We start from the raw sequence: 23,174 nt of genomic DNA, 5'->3' as shown, positions 1-23,174 counted from the left end.
AACATAGCCAGGTTCCATAACCTTTCAAATAAAACATAGCCGATTCTAATATCCTCTCATAAAACCTCTATGAGGAAGCTATACCTTAGCAAATGGAAAATATTTTCTATATGGGCCTCTCAAAATAACTTTGATCCCTACCCAAGCCCCTGTGGCCTCCATATTAGAGTTCTTGACCATGATTTTCAACAAAGGAGCTGCAGCAGCAACAGTTCAGGTTCAACTTGCTGCTGTCTCTAATTTTCAACTTGGATTTGAAGGATTGAACATAATGTCGCGCAAACTATCCAAAGCCTTTCTTAAACTGACTTTCCATCTCAGACCACCTGTGAAATCCCCTTATACCCCATGGAATCTAAATGTTATGCTTTCTCACATTATTATTCCTCCTTTCGAACCAGCTTCCTCATGCGATTTGAAATATTTGTCATGGTAGACTATCTGTTTAGTTGTCATCACTTCTGCCCTCAGAGTGTCAGAGCTTCAAACCTTGTCCATAAAGCCTCATTTGATTTTCCATGCTGACAGAGTCTCACTATGAACTAATTCTTCTTTTTTGCCTAAAGTTTGCACTGAAACTAACCTTAACCAAATTATTGATTTGCCAGTGTTCTTTCCCAAACACTCCAACAACTTAGAGTATATGCTGCACAAGCTTGATGTTCATAGACAGCTCAGATTTTACTCGGAATAGGATAAAAGAGTTTAGGAAATCAGAACAGCTTTTCATTTCCTTTTCAGATTCCAGAAAAGGTATGCCAGTGGCAAAAACAACTCTAAGTGGTTATCCAGTTGTATCACTTTTTTTTATTCAGCTGCTAATATGCCCTTACAACACAAAATTAAGGCTCATTGTACCAGAGCAGTGTCTACATCCTCTGCCTTTTCTGCTAGACTTTCTATAGACAACATTTGTGCAGCAGACACCTGGTCAAGACCTCATACCTTTATCACTCATTACAAAGTTGACAGGCCCTCCTTTGGGTCTACTGTCCTGAAAAACATACTCCCGTGAGCCACCCTAGAAAGATGGTACTTGGGGCGCTACCCATCTGTAAGAATGAACGGCAAGATAGAACAACTTCACATAAAGAAGTTATGTACTTACCATACCGTTCCATTTGAGTTGTTCATCTCGCCTTCATTCTTACTTCCCACCCTCTACCCCCGCCAGGGTTTTTCGAGGACCGAGATATTAGATTCTTCCTGGTTGCTCAACCCTTCTGTGGCTTTCTTTTATAGAGTGATAGAATGACACATGGTATTATACGCAGCAAACAAGATCTGAGGTAACTCTAGGTGCATCATAGGATAGGGACTTGGCCTGGAGCTGTCTGAAGACCTCGAGCTTTGTAGTAGGCCGACTTGGAGTCGAGGATCGGCTCCGAACCCATCTATAAGAATGAAGGTGAGATGAACAACTCACATGGAATGTTATGGTAAGTGCATAACTTCTTTTTTTCAGTTGCAGACATTATAAACCACATATAATCCTCTATACAGTCATTGTCAATCGAACATTACATAACTCATTCAATTCCTGCCTTCCCTTAAATCTCATTCATTCTTCAAAGCATTATTCTGCATGTATTGTTCCCAAAATTCCCACTTTTCTATGTAATGTGCTTTTACCCTTTTCTAAAGATCCCACGTCTAGTTCTTTTATCTCTGTTTGTGTATTCACTACTTCTAGTACGATTGGTTTAGGCTTTGTTTTTCATTTTCTAGTAATTGATTTGTGAGGTAAACACCTTAACCATTATGTCAATCCCCAACCCCAATTTTAAAGTAGCTGCATTTTAGCATAATACCTTTAAAATTTGTTCACAATTAATTTTGTCACAGGCAACTTTAGTATCATCCGAAGAATCTCCACATGTTCATGGTATTTCACTGTTAAAGTAATAACTCCTTATGATTTCTAGCTGTGGAAGCCCTTGGCTGGCCCGAGTACCAGAGCCTTTTCCTTTTTATCTGACCTGTTAGATGCCCTCTATTTTGATGTCAAGACTTCAGGGTGTAAGGGTCATCAGCTGGCACTGTTTCTCAGTTCTTTCTTTTCCCACTCTCCAAACACTAGACCATGAGCACAAATCACCTTTACTGCCCCAAGAGGACCACTATAGGGGAAAGGACCAGAAAGGGGAAACAGAACATGTGGAAGAAAAATTAACAGGTAAAGAGGTAGGGTGATTACCTCAACCCAAAATGTAGAAGAGGGGGGAAATGAGGGAAGAGAAAGACTACTACAACAGTGAAGACACTCGAGCATCACTGCTGCAGTAATAACTCCTTGGGAGGATTCCCAAAGCTAAGGTTGGGAGGTTGGAAAATGAACTAGGGCAAAGCTTGGAGGCCTTGCAAAATTGCAGAGGCGAACCTAGCCCTTTCTTTAGAAAAAGAGGAGAAGTTGTGTTTGGTAAAGGTGTGAGCAGAGGATCATATGGTTGCCTCCAGGATTTCTTTGGTGGATATGCCCCTGATGAAGGCAGCTCTAGCTACTGTAGGTCTAGTGGAGTGTGTTTTGATAACCTGTTTCCCCATAGGTTCATAGGTAAGTACTAGGCTAGCTGCCTTTGCAGACCATTTTAGGCTTAGTTAATTTCTTTTCAAAGATGAAGATCAGATGCTGTACTTAGTGTCTGTGAAATAAATGCTATAACAGTCATGTCAACTGCCAAACCCCCCTCATGCTGTTTGTACAAAATTTGACACGATTTGAAATCCATTTGGAGATGATCTGTTGACAGATATGTTAGATGCAAAGGCTACAAGCAGTTCATCTGATTTCTGGAAAGGTTTTGGCTTGTCCAAGTAATGCCTGAGTTGCCCATGGAAATCTAAAGTGTGAAGGATCCTCTCTTTCTTGTTTTGTATTTTAGGGGAAAAATGGGGAGATGTCTAGCTTGATGGTCTACTGTCTTGTATAGTCAACATATAATTTGCTCCAAGAATCCCCTCTTGCCTGTTAAATGAAGTATGTATAAGTGTATAGCTTGTCTCATCACAGATGGTTGTGGTACTTTTCTTTGGTACAGTACACAGAGGCATACCTCATAAAGATGGCTGCCAGCTCTCAACTACCCAATATTTTTCTTATTTATCACAATGTTTTGATTTTTTTTGGTCTGAATTGAACTCATCCAACTGGCCCAGCCCTCAGTACTCCATATCCATGCCAGGTCTACTAGCTTTTCTCCTACTGCTCCAGACTTGCTCCAGTATTACTGGGGCCAGTCTTGGATCCTAATGACATTCTGGAGGCTCAGCTGTCTGTGCTTCCATCCAGGGCCATACTTTTATGCCCTGTCCCCCCACTTGTTGACTACATCCAAGAGCAACTCTCCTATTTGGACCACACCTCCCCTTAGGGAAGAGTCATTGACAAATGTCCACCCACTCCTCCCTTATACTCTGTCAGTTGCCTGAGCCGTTGATTCAGTCTGGGTTGGCTGGGCCATAATCTGGGCTTTATCCTGGTTCTACTGCAATAAATCAAACACCACAATTTCGACAGCAGAACATTGACCACAAAAGATTGACAGGCAGAAGGTCTACAGTTGTGCTAGACTGACAATCCTTGGGTGAGGTACCTTGGAGTTAGCATACATAGTTAGCAAAAGATGTGGTGGGTGCAGCCCCCCACACACACACACGCATGCACACGTGGGAGCCCCCTCTCTTATTTTGTTTTTTGTTGGTTGCATGCATTGTGGGTTTTGCTCATGCACGTGCCTTTGAGTGTTAACATTTCTGCTGTCGACATTGCAATCTGTCAGCTTCATGTAGCAATCCCTTTATCCCGCTAGAACACCAGAATGGCCATCATAATTTAGTATTGATAAGAAATATAATACTTTAACTTGCACAGAGTCGCAATATAACTTTGTATTAGGTGCATTTTAATCTACTCCATTCTTTTTTTTAATTTATCCCACTTCACTATAGCTTTTCCACCTTTCCAGATATAATTGTACATCAAATTCCTTACTAACTTAAAAAAAATAGCACCTGAGCTGGGAAAACTTAAAGTATGTAACAGTAAAGGTAAAGAGTTCTGGCACAGAGGCAGAGTATTAGCTTGCACCACTGGTGATTAAGATGAAGTGGTTGAATGCAGCCTATCATAGGGGGATGGTTTGGAGAATCCTGTGTCTCTCGTACCTCTAGCAGAGAGCAGGAGCCTCACAGGTCATCTCAGGGCAAAACAGGGCAGTGATGTTGATCTGATTTAATTGCATTACACCGTTCCAGAGCAAGGGAGTTTGACCAGCCCACCACAAGTTTGGTGGCTTCTGGATCTTTGCTCACAACTCCCTATCAGTCTGTTACTCATCAGGACTAAAATACCATGAAAATACAAGGCTGACTTCCTGATGTATGGGGAAGCCAGCTTGTTGAAAAGTCATCTCTGGGGCTTCCTAGAAAGGTGCAATTAGAGAATCCAGGACTGGATGAATGTGAATGCCAGAAGATACAGATAGAGAGTAAGTGTGGTGCTGGGGAAATGCAAAAAAGAAAGAAAAAGTAAAATAACTAACTAAATAAATACTTACTTGTACCCTTTGATTGATCTTCAAGCCTATCATTTTACATCTTTCAAAATCTTTCCTTAATTTCACTCTTTACATTTTCATATATTCTACTTTAAAATGTTTCTAAAGTATTCCCAACTAATTTCTGAAATATTTAATATACTCATTTTTTTTCCATATATATAGTAATAATTCTTTTGCAGCATCAAGGAAAGAGCATAATTTATTGTCAGTGCTGTCATTCTTGTTTTATTTAGTGTATAAGTAGAAATCTTCGAGTCTATATTAGAAGTACGAAAAGGCTTCTTAGTGAATATGGAAACAGCGACACGTGTTCATCGAATCGCATTTAAGCGATTCGATAAATATGTCATAGGGCAAGGAGATAGTTGACCAACTTCACGGAGTTGCCCTTTCCTTCCCTATAGTGTGATCTCGGAGTTGGTATATTTAGTTAGGGGGTGTGGAGGGCGAAGCCCCCCACCTGTTTATGCTGTTAAATGAATTTTTTTAGCGAACAGCCGCATACATTTTTTCCCTAGGAAAAAATTTGATTATGTGGCCGTTCGCTGTTGTCAGGTTTTGTGCATTATGTGTCGACTTTTATGTAGTTGTACATATGCACTTTCATTCTTATAATATAGACCCGAAATCTTCCTAGGCTCATTTGTCCACTGAAATAACCTACTTGTATATTTATCCATGTCAGGCAAATATAGCAGCACTTCATCCACCAAGCAATGACATTGAAAACTCTATGAGATTTATTTTGTAACTATTTAAATTAGATCAAATTAACATAGCCAAGGGCCTATAAATACAATATGAAACATTTCAGTGACAGTGGACAACCTTGCCAAGTTCCTATAAATAGTCTCTTCTCTTGCTGACATACTTGCACATACTTTAACTGTAACCTTTGGTTTTGAATAGTTAGCCTTCAGCTTATCAACAAATTCTAGTGGAAATCCAAATTCCAACAAAACATGAATCGGATCATACCACTTCCCTCTTCTAAGTCCTCCTTGGCATGTAGTCTCACAATAACTAAGGATTTCTGTGCATTGTGTAGATTTGTCATTAGCTGGGTTTTTTTTTGGGGGGGGGGGTCACGGTGACCTGGGTGCCTCCTGAAAGAGGATTAGGAAGAAGGGTAGTCTTCAGAATGTTATTGAATGTTTGCCAACCACTAACAAGCCTGCACTTGTCATTATCCACTAACTGAGGCAGTACAGGACTGTAAAGTACTATGTATGATTATTGCCTCCATTGTGCTAAATTGACTACTTTATTCAGTTAAGAATAGCTTCCAGATTTTCTTATAATGATGCCAAGGCCCTCATTTGTTTCTGAGGGAAGGAGAAAATATATCTGAGTGCCATCAGCATAAGATACTATTAGTATTGCAAACCTTTCCATTGAAAGACATTTTAGTGGAAGTCTATGTACTGTGAATAAGAGGAAACCTAAAAGGGACAACAGCCGAGCTCTACATGCCATAGAGCAGCTTGTAGAAGAATACATTTCAGGAACTGTTGTTTGGGTTGGATCCTTAACAGTATGAAGTAGACTAGATAAGGACTGGGGATGACAAACCATGGGGAGTACACAGGCCCTCTTACAAACATTGTGTGATCTGTCATATTAGATATTTCCAAGAGATAGATGCAAGATTGATGTTACCACCAAAAGGTGGTTTGCCACTCTTAACAGAGCAATCTTAGTACTGTGTCACCTTATGAATCTGGATTACTGTTGATCTCAGAGAAACTTAGTATGTTTTCTAAATTTAGTTAGAGCCATCAGCATTGAGAGATTTTTACCCAGATGGCCAGAGACTGAGTAGTAGTCTGGGTGCTGGAGAAAGGCAGTACAGGAGGATGGGAGTGCTATCAGTGGATAGGTACCTGGCAAGCAGTGCAGGGTTATGTGCTTGGCAGCAGCATCCTAAGGGTGCATAATGTGGGAGTGTACCTGTGTCAGTAGTGAACATAGCTGTTTTTTGTGATGACACAAATGTACGTAACAGGCACCAGAAGCAGAGTTAAGACTGGTAAGTTAAGGACTTCCCAGATGGCTGCACACTGTTCAACATGATGATTTGAGCTCTGCCAGTGTGAACAGAAACACTGGGGAAACAGCCAGCAAAAGTTATTTTGTGGTGTAAAATTCAGTCACTGGTTAGACACTGGATATCAACAAAGAAGAACTCTGGAGAAAGTAAGACAAAATCAACTAGAAAAGGAGAAGAAAAAGTTCTGGTGGGGAAGAACCTTATGGTTGTTCAACAAAAAGCAGTGCAGGTGTTAGCCTCAGTACAGGAGACGGTGTAGTATAAATGAAAAAAGGTTAACCCTATCAGTGGTTCGCTTGTCAACTTAAATTGCCAGGGGTTGTTTTTGACTTGGCATCTGCTACTGTGGGTCACATTGGAAGGTCAGCAGCATTTTTATGGATTGTTGGGATCCCAGAAATCTAAGGAATAACACTGTGATCCACTAACATAAAGTCGTATCATTAACTTGTAATGCAACCTTGCATAAATAAGTCGAATAAATGGCAATCAATACTGGCATAAGCAATGTGAACTTCATTCTTAGAAAATCTACGATAAGTGCCCAAGTCATTCAGAATCTCCAACATTTTGTTGGAATAAGCCACCATGTCCATAATCATTACCCCTCTGCCTTTCTCAGGCTTCATTATGCTAATGTTTTTGTTGGATACCAATTCATTAAGAGGCTGTCTTTCAGATTTTTGAAAGGTTAGAAATCAAGGGGCAGCAAAAGGCATAATGCCCTAAACAATGTGGCCAGTCACCACCTCTTTCAGAGATCATTATTTGGTCAGTAAGACAAGAGGAGATTTTTTTTTCTTTAGATGTTGACATTGCAAGCCTTACAGGTAAAGACTTTGTGGCTAACAATTTGAGTTCAGTTCTGATTCAGAATGGGCGTTATGTTTTGTTGAGTAAATGACATAGCATCCATCCTGATCCAACTTATGTTGTATATAAGGCTATTGAACTTGAAGCTATTCTTTGGTGACTCCAATCCTCCTTGACACTAAGTTACTAGCTTTGAAAAGGAGGAGTTTGTTTATTCAACTGCCGCATCTGATTTTAGGGCTACTTGAGGCACATGGTGAAGAAGGACTTAAGGTGTTATGTGCCTGTTGCTGCCCCTTTATTGTTAACCTTTCAAAGTCTGAAAGGAGATCCCTCAATGAATTGGTATCCAACAGAAACATTAGGGCAAGGAAGCCTGTCAAAGGCGGAGGGGGTAGTGATCTTGGACACGGTCGATTATTTCAGTAAACTGTTGGAGATTCTGAATGACTTGGGCACTTCTGGTAGAGTTTCCAAGAATGAAGTTCGCATTGCTTATACCAGAGTTGATTGCAGTTTATTCCACTTATTTATGCAAGGTTGTATTACAAATCAATTGTATGACTTTTTGTCAGTGGATCATTCATTTGATTTTCAGGATCTCAAAAATCCACAAAAATGTCTTTGACCCTCTTTTATGACCCATAGTGGCAGCCTCCAAGTTGAAAACAGAATCCTTGGTGATTTACATTGACAAGTAAACTAAACAACTGTTGGACAGTTTTACTTGTGTGTTAAGGGACTTGTGGCACTTTTTTGCAGAACCTTAATGTTGTTCCTTTTAATGAAAAAGAATTATTTGTGACCATTGATTTGGTTAACATATTTTCAGTTATTCCACAAGGTACAGGTTTAGACTATCTTTTGCAGGTATGGATTGACTTTTCCATATATGACACCAATGAAATTAATGTGCTGTGTGACTTAATTGACATTGTGTTAAAAAACAACTTTGTTCATGTTGAGGATGAGTATTTCCAACAGATTTCCCAAGTGGTTGTCAGCACTTCATGTGCCCCGTAACTGTGCTAATTTAGTTTTAGCTTGGTAGGAGAACATTTTTCCCTCTGAGTTTTATAGTTTTATTCAGGTTTACTAGAGACTTTTGGATGACATCTTTATCATTTGGAATGGTGAGATTAATCATCTCCTAAAATTTATTGGCTATGTACATCAGCAACAGCATTTCTGAAATTTACTTTTTATTATGATTTTTTTAAATATTAATGATCTTGATGTGACTCTTAGCAAAGACTTTGAAAAAAGTTGTTTTACATCTACTGTGTTAAATAAGGAAGCATTTTCAAACTCCTATCTTTATTTTGATAGCTGCCATCCATCCATCCATTCAAAATAAAAATATTGTCAAAGGGCAGATGTTTCTGTTAGCAAGATTAATTAGTGGTGACAAAACTCTAATTAATGAATTAAAATTTCTTGCAGTTATGTTTGTTTCTAGGGGATATCCCTTTGATTTGTTATAAAATGTCAGAAGAGAAACTGCAGGCAAAGTCAATGAAATTTCGCTAGTTTGAGAGGTAACTTCACATAGTTTCATAGTATAGTACTAGGCTATCTGCCCTGGGGCATTTGTAAGCCTAGCCATAGTGATGTGGCTTTTGCCACCACGTGAAATGGTACAAAAATGTACAGAATAAATCTAGAATACTGTGCCTCTGTCTAGTAGTGACACAATGAAGGTCCCCTTATATAATAGAAGTAGTTTACTGTGCCCCTGTCTAGCAGTGACCCAGATGTGACCCCTGGGGTAAATTTTCGATCTCCCATCCACTCATCAAGATTTCTCTTGAAGAGAGTCAGTGAGGGGCTCTGCCTAATACGAACTGGGATCCTATTCCAAAGCATGGGAAGCCTTTGGGTTATGAATCTTATCCCTCCAGCATGTCCTATTCATACTTGTGCCGAGGTTTAAGTCTTTAGCTCTCGTGGTCCTGATGGATTTGGATTTTTTGAGGTGGAGCATGTCCATCAAATCCTGATTGGACATGGCCTTGTACGTCAGGCAGAGATCACCCCTGAGCAGGCGGTATGCCACTGAATAGAGCTGAAGTTTCTTTAGTCTGGTGGAATAAGGCATATGTTGGAGACCCTTGATCTTTTTGGTGAGGTACTTCTGTGGTCTCTCCAGCTGTTGCAAGTGCCGGGTGAGGTACATACCAAATGGGGCATTGTACTCAATCATGGGTCTGATTAGGGAAGAATATAAGGGTACAATGACATCCTTGGATCTGGATGTGAATCCCTTCATGATGAGGTGTGCAAGGTAGAATATTTTTCTAACCACTTTGGCAACGTGGGTGTCAAATGAGAGGTCGCCGTCTACTTGGGTCCCCAGGTCTCTGATTACTTTTTCCGTACCCAGTGGGTTGCTGTCTGTGTGATAATTTGTGGGTACTTTGTTTTTTCCAAAAGGAATGACTATACATTTTTTGGCATTTAGTTTAAGGCCGTGACTACGGCACCAGTTGTCCGTTTCTGTGAGGCCTTTTTGTAGGATGTGTGTGTCAGCTGGTGTATCGACTATGGCGCCTAGTTTGCAGTCATCTGCGAACTTTGTCAGCCACAGCCCTCCCATGTTTGCTTTAACATCTGAGAAATAAATGCCGAACAAGAGGGGTCCCGGGACAGATCCCTGTGGGACACCACTTGTGACTGGCTTTGAGTCTGACATTGCTCCAGCGATTTTAACTTTATGGGTTCTGTCCTTTAGCCAGTTTGCAACCCATCTAGTGACATAGGGGTTTACTTTTAAGCTGTTTAGCTTATCTATGATGCCTGAGTGGGGTATTGTGTCGAAGGCCTTAGCCAAGTCCAGGTATGCTGTATGGACTGCTTTGCCCTCATCAATGGCTCTAGTGACTGTTTCGAAAAAGTCAACCAGGTTTAAAAGGCAGGATCTACCCTTCACAAAGCTGAACTGAATGGGGTCAAGTGTCTGTAGGTCCCCTATGTCTCTGTTTATGAGTTCCATAATGATTCTTTCCATAGCTTTGCAGACCAGGCTAGTTAAGCTTATGGGGCGGTAGTTTCCAGGGTCTGTAGAGGCACCCCCCTTGTGGAGTGGGACCACTGTTGCTGTACGCCAGTGTACAGGTACATAACCCGAAGTAAGGCTAAGATTAAATTTTTATGTGTGGGTTTAGCTCCTCTTGGAGTTCTCGTAACACGCACCCCGGGATACCGTCAGGTCCCATTGATGCTGTGTTTTTTGCTTTGTTTAGGACGGTTCTCACTTGGACATCTGAGATGACAGGGAGATTACATTCAGCTGGGATAAGTATTTCTTCTTTTGGGGGTGAAGGAGGCGAGAAGTTTGCACTGAACCTGTCAGCCAGAATGTTAGCAATATCTGTGGGTTCAGTGTATTTTTTGTTGTTGTGAACCAACTCAGAGCATATCTGAGGGTTTCCGCCCAGGTTTCTAACATAGCTGAAGAAGGCTTTGTGGTTATCTTTAGTGTCCTTAGCTATTTTTCTCTCAAAGTTTGCCTTGGATGTTTTTATGAGAGAACGTAGTTTTCTGCTAATGTTGATCAGAGATGTCTTCCCTTCATGGGATTTCGCTCTGACGTGCAGTAGCTTCCTTCTTTTGTTATACAATTTGTTTATCGCTGAGGTCCACCAGACAGGACGCTTACATTTGGTGGAGAGGGACTTGGATTTGTTTGGGATTGCATGATCCATGCATTCCTGGATATGTCCATAGAAAGCATTTGTGAAGGATTCGGCATTGCGGGATGTGGTATCTACTGGCACAGTGGGCTTAAAGGATACCATCGCTTTCTTAAGAAGAGTGAAGTCTGCTTTTGAGAAGTTGAACAAAAGGGGAGATGAGTTCTTAAGCAACAGAACTCCTATGATTATTTCCTTCAATAGGGACGTGACATCTATATTTAACATTATGAACAAAAACTGGCATCTATCATTGACACTGGACCTGAAAGATAAATTAGTGGAGAAACCCCACATTGTTTATAGCAATGGAAGAAATTTAAAAATCACAGTTTGTAAACAACAAGGATGTTAACATTTTACCAATAATTATCAGCCTTCTGTTATGAGTAAATGTGGAGCACTTATATATTGCAGGTACATTAATGATGGTCCTTATGTTATTGTGGAGGAATATAACAGATCTATAGGTTGCCCAGGTTGTCTACATTGTAACAGCAGGAGGATTGTTTATTTGGCAACCTGCACCACCTATGGTGTATTTTATGAAGGCAAGAGAAAAAGGATGTTAAAGGACAAAATTTATAAGCACGTTGGTGGCACTAATAAGAAAAACAAACAAATGCTTTATATAGGAACTCAGTGGTGTATTCAAACTTTAAAAGGTGTTTATTTTTTATTATCAGTCAAATAATTCCTCTGAATGAGGTGGTGACTGGTTAAAACTTTCAGATTTTAAGGAGTTAGTGTGTCGACTAAAACTGAAAATTTTTCTTTTTTTCCCCGGGCCTCTGCTGAAAATGGACATATATCCAGTTGGACTATCCCATTCAACAAATGTAAAATAAAATAAACAAGCAATAAATGTAAGCGACCAGGGCTTAATGACACCTTATCAGTTTCTAGTGTACTTAAACAATGAGCTAGTATTTTGTAATACTGCAGTTTTCATGGATTGTTAAGATTTTTACAATGGACATGCTTTTTTAATTATTTTCAATTTCTAACCGAATTTTTCAACATATATGAAACAGATTATTGATATTTTATTTGTGTGTACTATATTCTCCTTGAAAGTTTTTTTTTCAGTGAACACCTTTATAGGCGCACATTTTTGCATAGATTTTGCTTTAAGAAGGTTTACTTGTTATACTGTTATTTTTTTTTCTCCTGTGGGAACATAATTTGTTGAGGGCTATTTAATGATGATCATCCTGTGATTAATGTCTTCCAAGATGATGGTACTGTCCCTTTTTATTATTGCTAAACATAACCTACCGGATCATTATCAGTTTCTTTACTCCTAACTTCCAAGCTTCCACAAGGAATATCATCTGTTCCTGGAGAGGGAATGAGGGTTTCATTGACATATACTTGTATTCTACCTAAAACTACTATTAAGGAGCTTAAAAGAATTATGGATGAGGTAATTAGCATCCTGCAGGGAATATTATTCATGGGTAGGAACTGGAACTTGCTATTCAATAGTGAAGATGTACTATGGGACCTAGAAAGGAAAATGTAACAAAAGAGGGTAGATTTCTGAAGACATATACGAGAATGCTTGGAATGGAAGATAGGAGATTACTAGCAGGAAACCAGACAGAATTTACATATTATTCCACAAGCTACCATAACTAGGCTAGGCTAGACTCAACAGAAATACATCCACAGGAGCATGGGTATTACATTGAAAACTTTGAAATATATCAAATAAATGTTTCAGACCATGTGCCAATAAAGGCTAAGGTAAAGATGCAGGGTAACAAGGTAAACATGAGACATTGGCGCTTTCCTACTTACCTATTAAAAAAAGAGGAATTTGTTGTGAATTGATTTGAGTTATTAGGTAGTGTACAAATTTCTTCAGAAGGGATAGCTGATTTGTTGGATAAAATGAAAATGGAATTTAAAAATATGGTAGAAACATATCTCTCAACATGCAGAAGTGGAAATAAGAACAAAGGTCCTTGAAAAGTGGGTACATCCAGCTAAAAATCTGGACATCTAAGTAACATAAAATTTGGGTATCACATAACTCTTTCCACTTCCAGTAGAAATGAGGGATGCTACTCAGACACACATTTAAAAAAAATGAGAGTGGCAAAAATGATGTAAAAATATAAGCTCATTATCAAAGGGAAACTGCAAAATTCTACCAAACAGATGTAATTTGGTTTTGCTTCTGAAAAAGGGAGGTGTAAGATGTGTCCTCTTTCTTTAAATTATTGGTACGTTGGTTATGTAGTTTGGTTTTATGTGCACTAGACAGTTTCAAAAATCATATCTGTTGAAGGGGATTCAGAAAACTGTGTGAAGTAGCAAATCAGACCTGAAAATAGGGACATCCTGTATGGGGTAAATCAGGCCTGAAAATATGAATGCTCCTCCAAAATAGGGACATTCGAGAGGTCTTACTGGAAATATGAGGGAAAAAGAGATATAGGAAAGAAGGAATATAATTTATTTGGAGGGATTATTAAAGGGTAAAGCATTACAGATGAAGAAGAGGAGGAGCAATAGCTGAGTGCTAAAGAGAAAATAATGCTAAAGGGAAAATAAGGGAGTGTTTGGATAGTATGCATGGATTTAGAAAGCTTCCTGTTAAGCACGTATTGTTTGACAGCTATCCCAGAGCGCAACAAATTTTAGCAGAATGACATACAACAGAAGATAGAAATGGGTGTTATCAAACGTAGGGAGCCCATAACTAGAAAAATAACCAGAGACCATATAGAGGTATTAGATATTTTGGAAATTGTATGAAAATCTATATAGAGCAGAGGAATCGAGAAACAAAGAAAAGGCACAAATGGAAATAATTATGAAAGACATAAAAATTCTTAGGCTTCATCTTCTCTAACCTTAGCATAATGTCCAGACATATGTATCAACAGGAATGCCCACAGAGATACTTTACTAAAAGAATACAGCGCCTAAACGACATGTCCAACATGGACTGACTGAAAGCCATGTCAGTGTACTTGGTATCTTGTAGACTGCTAAGATGTGACCTGTATCCAGCATACAAGACATTTTCTGAACCATTACTGATGGATTTACTACATATCAGCAAGCCCAATGGTATCAGAAATACTCAGTTTAGGGAGCTAAATGTCTTTTGCAACATCAGCAGAATGGTTTGGTGGGACAGGTGCATCTTGCAGAGAATACCGCTGCTGTGAAACAGACTATCCCTCTCTGTATTCAAGTACAACTTAGGTCTGTGGCTGGGAAACAGAAAATTTAGGCCAGGATTGCCCCATGTACTACAGATGCAGCTAAGCATCTAAGTTATTCCCAATATTTAATTATTGACCATGAGATGGGTAAGGCCAGTCTGTAACCAAATGGGATAGGTTAATATGAGCACAAAAACGCTCAAAATATGGCCTGCAAGGATAGTCAGCCTAATATTTGCCTATGAACCTAAGCATTATTAGATAAGATGAGACATAGTGGGAGAAAAATGGTGATACAAATTGCTCAGGTGAAGTAGAAAGATAAAGCCGTGACTATAACCCAGGTGACCTGAGTTCAGTTAGTGGCTCAGGTGACTGACTGAAGTGGCAGGGAGGGATGGGCATTACAATTCCATGGCACTGTGGAGATCTACAGTGTTAATTTCTGATGGATGCTGATGAAAGGATATTGGTAGGCTTGCCTAAAGAGGGAAAAAGGCTGCAGATGTGGCTGAATTGCTTCAAAGGCAATGCAGTACACTGCATATTTCCATTGCAGCCACGCTCCCCCAGGCATACCATTAGGTCATCAAGGGCAGGTCATAAGTAAACCTCCACCCCTTTGGAAGCACAGATGTCCTGAGCCTCTGAATGCCTAGCTCCATGACCATCCCCAGCAACACTGGATTGAAGTCTGGGGGACAAGAAGATAGCTGGTAGACTTGCTGTGGGTAGATACCAAGGTGACTGGCCAGTACCATGAAGGACAAAGGATGAACCACAAAAAAAAAATGGTAATGTACAATCAGTTAGCATAGAAGTGTCTAAGAACAGATAATTCCTTGTGGAAATTTGAAAGTTAGGAGTGAAGAAACTGATAATGATCTGGAAGGCTATGTTTAGCAATGATAAAGAGGGTCAGTACCATCATCTTAGAAGAAAATTGTTTTGCTGTACTTCCCAAAGAGGGCAATGGCCCTTTAAATCCAGCTTTTTATGCAGAACAGTTTCAGTTTTGAACCATGATTCAGGAGGATAGACAGCTTCCATAGCTGCTGTGATGACAGATCCCCTTTGGTCATCTCCCACCCTGCAGTCTGTGAGAGGCAGTTGTAACAGAGAGAATGAATGGTCTTAAGACCTATGTAGGGAGGCTGATGGTTGATAGGTGTGCAAAGGAAAAAGCAGAACAGGCTGCTTCCTTGATTGTATTGCAGAATGGCATAGCTGAGTTGTAAGTAGTTAAAACTATTTAACTTTGCAGTTGTCTGCACTTGTCAGGTCAGTATATAGTTTTGGGATATTACCCGTTTGCCGTTTCTTAGGAGTACTAGCATATTTATTGGAACATACTGTATATAAAACTCATATTTTGTGATAGTATTATAACTACCTGATTTATGAATATCATTGTTTCAAATGTTAGCTGAAAAGAATACTTGTGTTCTTGCTCACTTTCGTCACTGATGTATAGAATCTAAACATGTGTTGGACAGTAGCTAGGATTTGATGTCAGTTGTCACAAGTAAGATCTTTCTGACAGTTTAAGATCTGGGATTGAATTGGCTATATTTTCTTTTTTTCCAGTGAATGCATATTTTGTTAGTTCGTGCATTAGACAGAGGATGTTTTTTTAATGTAATTGAATAACAATGCCCTGCCATAAAGTTAAACATAGTGTAGTGGACTAGCACCATTCTGTGGTATTCATATTTAAATCTTTTAATGAGCATTGTTTCCCAAGTGGTGGTAATTGTCTGCAGGTAAAATAGTAGGGTACCCGGCACTGTTTTGAAGCTGGATGTCAGAGTCCATTTACGTTATTTGAGCTTCTTTTATTGCTTGAAGGTATGTGATTCACATATGCAGACATGAACCTTCCTCAGCATTTTGTTGAATTATTGAAGTTTAAACCATGAAAGATCTTAATATTCTTTTAGGCAGTGAGGAGAGTTGTATATATGTATTGATTTTTTTCTAACTGGAGGAATGTCTCCATATAGTAATTTTGATAGCCTGTCATCCCTCAGTGCTTCCCCTCAAGTTTTTAACAACACTGTTGTAGAGTTTTTTTTTTTTTGAAAATCTTGTAATTGTTTCATTCAGATCAGCCAACAGGTGATACTGATTAGACAACTCTTGTTTCTTTCTGTTTTTGTCTGTGAATGCATACTAAGTTGATTAAAGGCCATTCTAGGATGAGCTGTCAGGTGGCACTTAAGCATTTACAAAGAGTTTATTTACCTGTCTGTAAGCTCTTGCAACATGTATGAGGGCACTGATAGTGCAGTATTTATCCACCGGAAGTGACATTGTACTTGTGTAGTTTATAGGAGAAAGAGATAAGAACCTTCACTTGGAAGGCTTGGGTGAAGGCTGGTTATGCATGTATGTACAGATTTGGAAGGCTTGTTTATATGAACAGTCCCCAGTTTTTGCGTTTTTGCCAATGGAAAATAATGCTGTCTATCCAGGCATTTTTTAATTAGTATAAGGGCTGAAATTCTTAGAAATCCATCTGTCTTAGATAAGGAGATATCTGAGTATCTGAGAGAACTTTCAGGACAGCATCAATTCTTTCCTGTGTGCAGAATAAGACATGCTCCTTGCTAACAGGTTTCCATTTTACGCTGTAAGACATGCAGCTTGCTAACGGGTTCCCATTTTACGCTCATCATCCATTCAAGTCACCATGGCTGCTTTAAGTGGAAAAATATAAATAGATTAGGATTGTTTGGGTTTCATGTGACAGCTGTTTACTGTACTCCATCTTTTGAAAATTAGAATTGGGCGTCCACCTCTACAAAGAGGCCAGTTACATACAGTCGGGGATTTGGGGGCATACACAGACAGTAATCTAGCATTTGGCTTTCATGTGTCTACAGGAGTGAGGAAATCATTCTATGTTGTGCAACTTATAAACATGGCATCTAGGTCCAAGGAAGTCATTGTTCCACTATGTTTGGCATTTGTCAGACCTACATTGAGTACATTGCCCACTTTGGTATGTACCTAACCAGGCATATTCAGCAACTGGACTAACCTCAGAGGTTCCTCACTAAAAGAATGTAGGGTGCAAGTAACGTGTTCTGTGCAGATCACCTTGAGACCCTATCCCTGTATTGTCTCCTACAGGCTGTTCATAGGTAGGTACTAGGCTATCTGCCCGAGGGCATTTATAAGCCTAGCCCGAGTCTGTCAGCTTTCGCCACCCCATTGATTAATTAACCGATCCTCTGTCAAGCAGAGCCAATGAAGTGATCCCATGGGTGTATTTTCTGTTACCCATCTACTCGTCAAGGTTTCTCTTGAAGAGTGTTAGTGAGGGGCTCTGCCTAATGTAGTTTGGAATTTTGTTCCAAAGCATGGGGAGTCTCTGTGACAGGAATCTATCCCTCCAGCATGTTCTATTTGTTGTTGTGGTGAGGTTTAGCTCACTAGAGCACGTGGCTCGCAGTGACTTGCATTTCTTTAGGTGGAGCATGTCCATCAATTCTGAGTTGGACATGGCTTTGTAAGTCAGGCAGAGATCACCTCTGAATGAGCGATATGACACTGAGTACAGCTGGAGTTTTTTCAATCAGGCTGCATAGGACATATGTTTGAGGCCAGTAATCCTCTTGGTGAGGTACTTTTGTGGTCTTTCCAGCTGTTGGAAGTGTTTTGTGAGGTACATCTTATGATGGGTCTGATGAGTGACGAGTAGAGGGGCACTATAACCTCTTTATTTCTAGATGCGAACCCTTTAGTAATTAGATGGGCCACATAAAAAGAATTTCCTAACTAATTTGGCAATATGCTTGTCAAAGGAGAGATTACTATCTACCTGGGTCCCCAGATCTCTCATTACCTCTTCTGTATTAAGGGGGCTGACACCTGTGTGGTAATTCATGGGTGTTTTGTTTTTTCCAAATGGGATGACTATGCATTTTTGGCATTTAGCTTGAGGCCATGTCTTTGACACCAGGTGTCCGTCTTAGTAAGGTCCTTTTGGAGGATGTCCTTGTCAGCCAGAGAGTCAATTATGGCTCCAGTTTGCAGTCATCGACGAACTTGGTTAGCCATAGTCCTCCTTATTGCCTGTACTTCTGAGAAGTATATGCTGAACAGTAGGGGTCCCAGGACAGAGTCTTGCGGGACACCACTTGTGACTGGTTTAGAGTTGGACCTGGAGCCCGCTATTCTTACCGTGTGAGTTCTGTCTGTAAGCCATTTGGCAACCCATCTCGTGATGTAGGGGTTTATGTTCAGGCTGGTGAGTTTTTCTGTAATACCCAAGTGGGGAATGGTGTTGAAAGCCTTGGCGAGGTCAAGGTAGACTGTGTGAACCACCTTTCCCCTCGTCAATGGCCTTGGTGACTGTCTCAAAGAAGTCAACCAGGTTTAGTAGGCATGATCTGCCCTTAACAAAGCCGAACTGGGTCGGGTCAAGTGTTTGGAGGTTCCCAATGTCTTTGTTAATGAGTTCCATGATGATGCGCTCCATAGCTTTGCAGGCCAGGCTAGTCAGGCTTATTGGCGATAGTTACCAGGGTAAGTTGTGGCCCCTCCTTTGTAGAGTGGAATAACCGTTGCTGTGCGCCATTCTATGGGCACGTAGCCTCTGGAGAGGCTGAGGTTGAAAAGCGTGTTTAGGTGGGGGGTTAGTTCATTCTGTAGTTTTTGCAAGACGCAGCCTGGGACACCATCTGGCCCCATTGACACTGTGTTTTTGGCTTTTGAAAGGGCTGTTTTCACCTGTGCATCTGTGATTTCTGAGACACTACACTTTTCCGGTATTGTTGTGGGTGATATTGGCAATATCAGTAGGTTCAGTATATTTTGTACTATTTTGCACTAGTTCAGTGCACATCTGCGAGTTGCCACTTAGGTTCTTAACATAGCTAAAGAAGGCTTTGTGGTTATCTTTTGAATCCTTGGCTATTTTTCTTTCGAAGTTAGCCTTGGATGATTTTATGAGGGACCTTAGTTTCTTACTGATACTGATCTGTTGAGAAGAGATTTATGCCTGGCATACAAGGCATTGTCAGACCCTACTCTGATGGACCTCCTGCATATCTGCAAATCAAACAACACCAGAATTACCCATTCAAAAGACTTAAATCTTGCCTGTGATATAAATAGGACCTGCCAGAGAGATGGGTATGTACCCAGAGGTTTCCCCTTCTCTGAAACAGTCTCCCCATCAATGTGAAGCAGAGTTCCTCCCTAACCCAAGTCAAGTTAACATGCACATTTGGGTTGGGAGCGGGTAATTCACCCCTGGTTTTGGCACCTATGTCTCTAATGGACACAGGCAGCCTGTAAATGGTTAATTTCCCAGGCCCCTACTTGTAAATGTTTTATTTTCCAAGCCCCTGCTTGCACTTATCAGGGATAGTAGAACTTGATTTGGGATACATGGCTAGGCTAAAAAAGGCCCTTGTGATCATTAGCCTAGTAAACACCTATGAACCTATGAAAGTGGAAACTGACTCTAGCCAGTAGCATAGAAGGCTGAATAAACATAACCAAAACATGGAATGAAAAAAGAAACAGCAACAGAAGCAGGTTCAAAGAAATGCATGACGTGTGTGAAACAGATAAAAGACAGTCTATTAAGCAGACTGGCAGAAGAACATACACCGCATTTCTATCATTATGATACACACTGTTTAATAAATAGTGGCTTTACTGAGTTGTGGGTAGACCTACAGGAACAGTTCTAAATGTGTATATAGGCATATCAGTACATGATTTATAAGTGAAAATTTGTGGAATAATTGGGCATTTATTATTTGAGGAGTAAAAGAACATCTATGAACAGAATGAAGTATGTACCTACTTCTGGGTTTGCTTCTTGTAAAGTTTTTTTTTCCCATTTTGTCTAGTGATTACTGACCATACAAGTTTTGCCTTTAATTTGTGGGTTTTGTTAATTAAGTGAAGTCCAGTAGGTAGCACTGACATTTTTTAGTAGGACAATGTGCATTCATATGCCTGTATACTAGTATTTTATCAGCTGTTAACTGTTTGTGAATGCCTTCCTACTGACAGTATGAGAATAATTCTTACTGAAACAGTTTCATTATGTGTGTGTCGCAAGTGTGTCTTTCTTTGTATGGTAGAAGTGGTGGTCGTGCTGACAGGGCAGTGCTTCTTTTATGAGTCATCCCGTACCGCCAAATATACTTTTGCTGCCTTTACATTTGAAACTTACATAAGTTCAAAATATTTCAGTAACAACATAAAAAAAGAAAATTGTGGTATGAAGAGTATACAGTGTGTGGTAGAAGGTGACTTCTGACTTTCTTTCCTTCTGAGGTCAAACTTTGCAAATCATGCTTCACAGGTCATAGTCTACAGTTGTATTCCATGTTGCAGTGATTTTCCATCTTTGCTGGCCTTTGTTTCAAGAAGCTGTGAGCTGAAACTGTGGAAAAGTAGAGCACCACATGCTGAATGCATGGCTGAGTCAACCAGGCAGCAACAGGAATGGCATGACTTGAAACCATCCAACTGCAACACATGGATGCAAAATCACTTAGATGAGTACATGCGGATTAAAAATAAAGACAGTGCCAGCCAAGTGCTTGTAAGCAAATTTGAAAGGAGGATTATTATTTTGTCTCCATGAACCTATTCAGAAAAAGCTGTAATTTGCTAGATTAGAAGTACATAGTTATTAGAAGAGAAAGACTGAAAGGAGCTCACCAGATGAAAACTACTTAATCTTATGTTATTGTTTCATTAAGGCTCATGTTTTCTCATCAGTATACTCTGACTGATAATAGGTAAAACTGCATTGTTTTACTTGTTTACATTGGGAAACACTGCACTGCAAAAAAAATTATTTGTTGGACAGACATCTGTTCTCAAATGGTATTTCATGGTCATACGGCGTGAGAAGTCTATAGTAACACAGCACACAGTAAACATTGTTACACACCCAGTGTTCTTTGCATCTACACAGCAGCTGATGAACCTGAAAACTTTTAGACAAGGTGTCTTCTTGTTTAATTGCCCAAGTACATACAAGTTGTCATTACCTGTTTCATGTGTATATCAGTGAGCCTAATGACATAGGAAGGTTTCCTTTGCCACCAGTTAATTGGGTGATTGAGAGTCAGCTGCACTGGATTCAAGTTTTGAACTCAAGGTTAACTCCTTTTGGTTGGATAGATGATCTAGGTAGATGTGCTGTGGTAGAGACCCACACTGGAGACTGTGGGAAACACCAGTCAGTCCTGTTACTTAGCAGCCAGATGTGGAAATGTGCAGAACTGAATTTGTTGCTATATGTTTTTTTAAGTGTGCAACAATAATGTTTCTTTTTCCATTTTACATACGGTGCAATATGTGTTATTTCCTCCTTGCAGCTGGCTTAGTTTTGGACCCCCCAAGATCCAGCAGCTCATCCAAACCTTAGTCAGTGTCATTATCAGACATCCCGTGCTGCTGCATATACTTCTGCTGCTTCAGCATTGTATGCTATGCATCATTGGCTGATTCCTGTTATTGCATTATCAGAAACCACTTTCTCTTTTGGTAAATCAGGTATTTCTTTTTTAAAGGGGTATCTTTGTAATTTCCTGAAGGTCAGGAATATGGAATGTTGCTTGAGTGCCACAGACGTCCTCCCCCTTCCCCTATTTTTCTACTTGAATTTCCATCTCATTAGGCATCTGACAGAAGGTAGTTGTCCCTCCCAAGAATGTAAGTTGTCATCTTAGCTGGTCTCCTGCATTTCTGATTCCACAAGTCTGAATCACCAGAATCGTGGGTAAAAGCTTCTGTGTCAATGAATTATTGACATAAGTTTATGTTTCTGAGGAGAATTTTTTTTCTCTCATGAGTAACAATTAAAAAAAATCGCCTGTGTTCTAAATTGAGAAGAAAATATTTATTAAATGGAACATCTAATTTCGAAGACATTTTGTAGTAAAAGAACATTTACTGGAAATAACATGCTGTTTTCTGCTTTAGCATTTTTATTAATTAAAAGTATAAGCAAGAATCAAATTAGTTTTTGCCAATTAAAAAGAGAACAAAAAACAACATGGCGTCAGACTGGATTAAAATACTTTCGTAAACAATAACAAATCAAATATGCAAAACCATGGGAGAAAGGCATCTTGCTGGCGTCCTGTACTTTGAAATTAAAAGGGTAGTTGAATAAGTAGTTCATGCTGAAGTATTCAAGGCATTTGCCCAGCTTGGCTTTTGTGACCCTCCGGCACTTACGTTGTTCTCATATTTGCGTAACACAGTCTCCAGACTGTACACTGGATACATTTTCTCACAAAGTGGTGTACTACCAACTGGTGTCCCCCAAGGTTCAGTCCTGGGACTTTTACTCTTCAACATATTTATTAAAAAGTTACCAGTGGATCAGGGTGCCATCAGTAGTGCACTTTATGCAGATTATATCATGCTGTAAACCACTAGTCCTTCATTTCACCCATCTGTGCAGGCTTATGAGTCACAGCCAGCTGTTAAAGCAACCTCGTATACAGGCACTGTCATCAGCAGAGTCTTAAGCAAGTAGGGAGGGGAAGAAGACTGACAGGTCATTCTTTGATGTAACACATACACATATACACACACACACACACACACACACACACACACACACACACACACACACACACACATACACTGCGTGCACAACAGGTCAATTTAAATTCAGTCGTCTGCCTACTGCATGTCTTTGTCATATGGGAGAAAGCCAAAATATCCTGATAAAACCTAAAACCAACACAAACTCAGGGAGGACATAGCCCTTCATTCATTGTCCTACAAATTAAATTCTGGAATAGTTTCAAGTCTTCTTTGGAACTAGTGCATTGACCATAAGCTAACAATACCTCCTCCATTTTATTTGGAACTTATAAAACCT

At 39.9% G+C, this 23,174-nt stretch overlaps 1 protein-coding gene across 1 annotated transcript in view; it reads left to right on the top strand.

Moving 5' to 3' along the window:
- LOC122796951 (DNA repair-scaffolding protein-like) overlaps positions 1–8,445 on the top strand; it is a 1,499,749-nt gene extending 1,491,304 nt beyond the window's left edge. The window contains exon 10 of the mRNA XM_044065726.1: positions 8,185–8,445. Coding sequence (XP_043921661.1) covers positions 8,185–8,445 — 261 coding nt within the window. The remainder of the gene's footprint in view (positions 1–8,184) is intronic.
- Positions 8,446–23,174: the final 14,729 nt, after the last annotated feature.

Source organism: Protopterus annectens, chromosome 3.part0 (genome assembly GCF_019279795.1).
Source record: "Protopterus annectens isolate FY-2018-M chromosome 3.part0, PAN1.0, whole genome shotgun sequence".
In the NCBI taxonomy this organism is placed as follows: domain Eukaryota; kingdom Metazoa; phylum Chordata; order Ceratodontiformes; family Protopteridae; genus Protopterus; species Protopterus annectens.
Note: the sequence above shows the minus strand (reverse complement) of the source record. Positions and strands in the feature narration are given on the sequence as shown.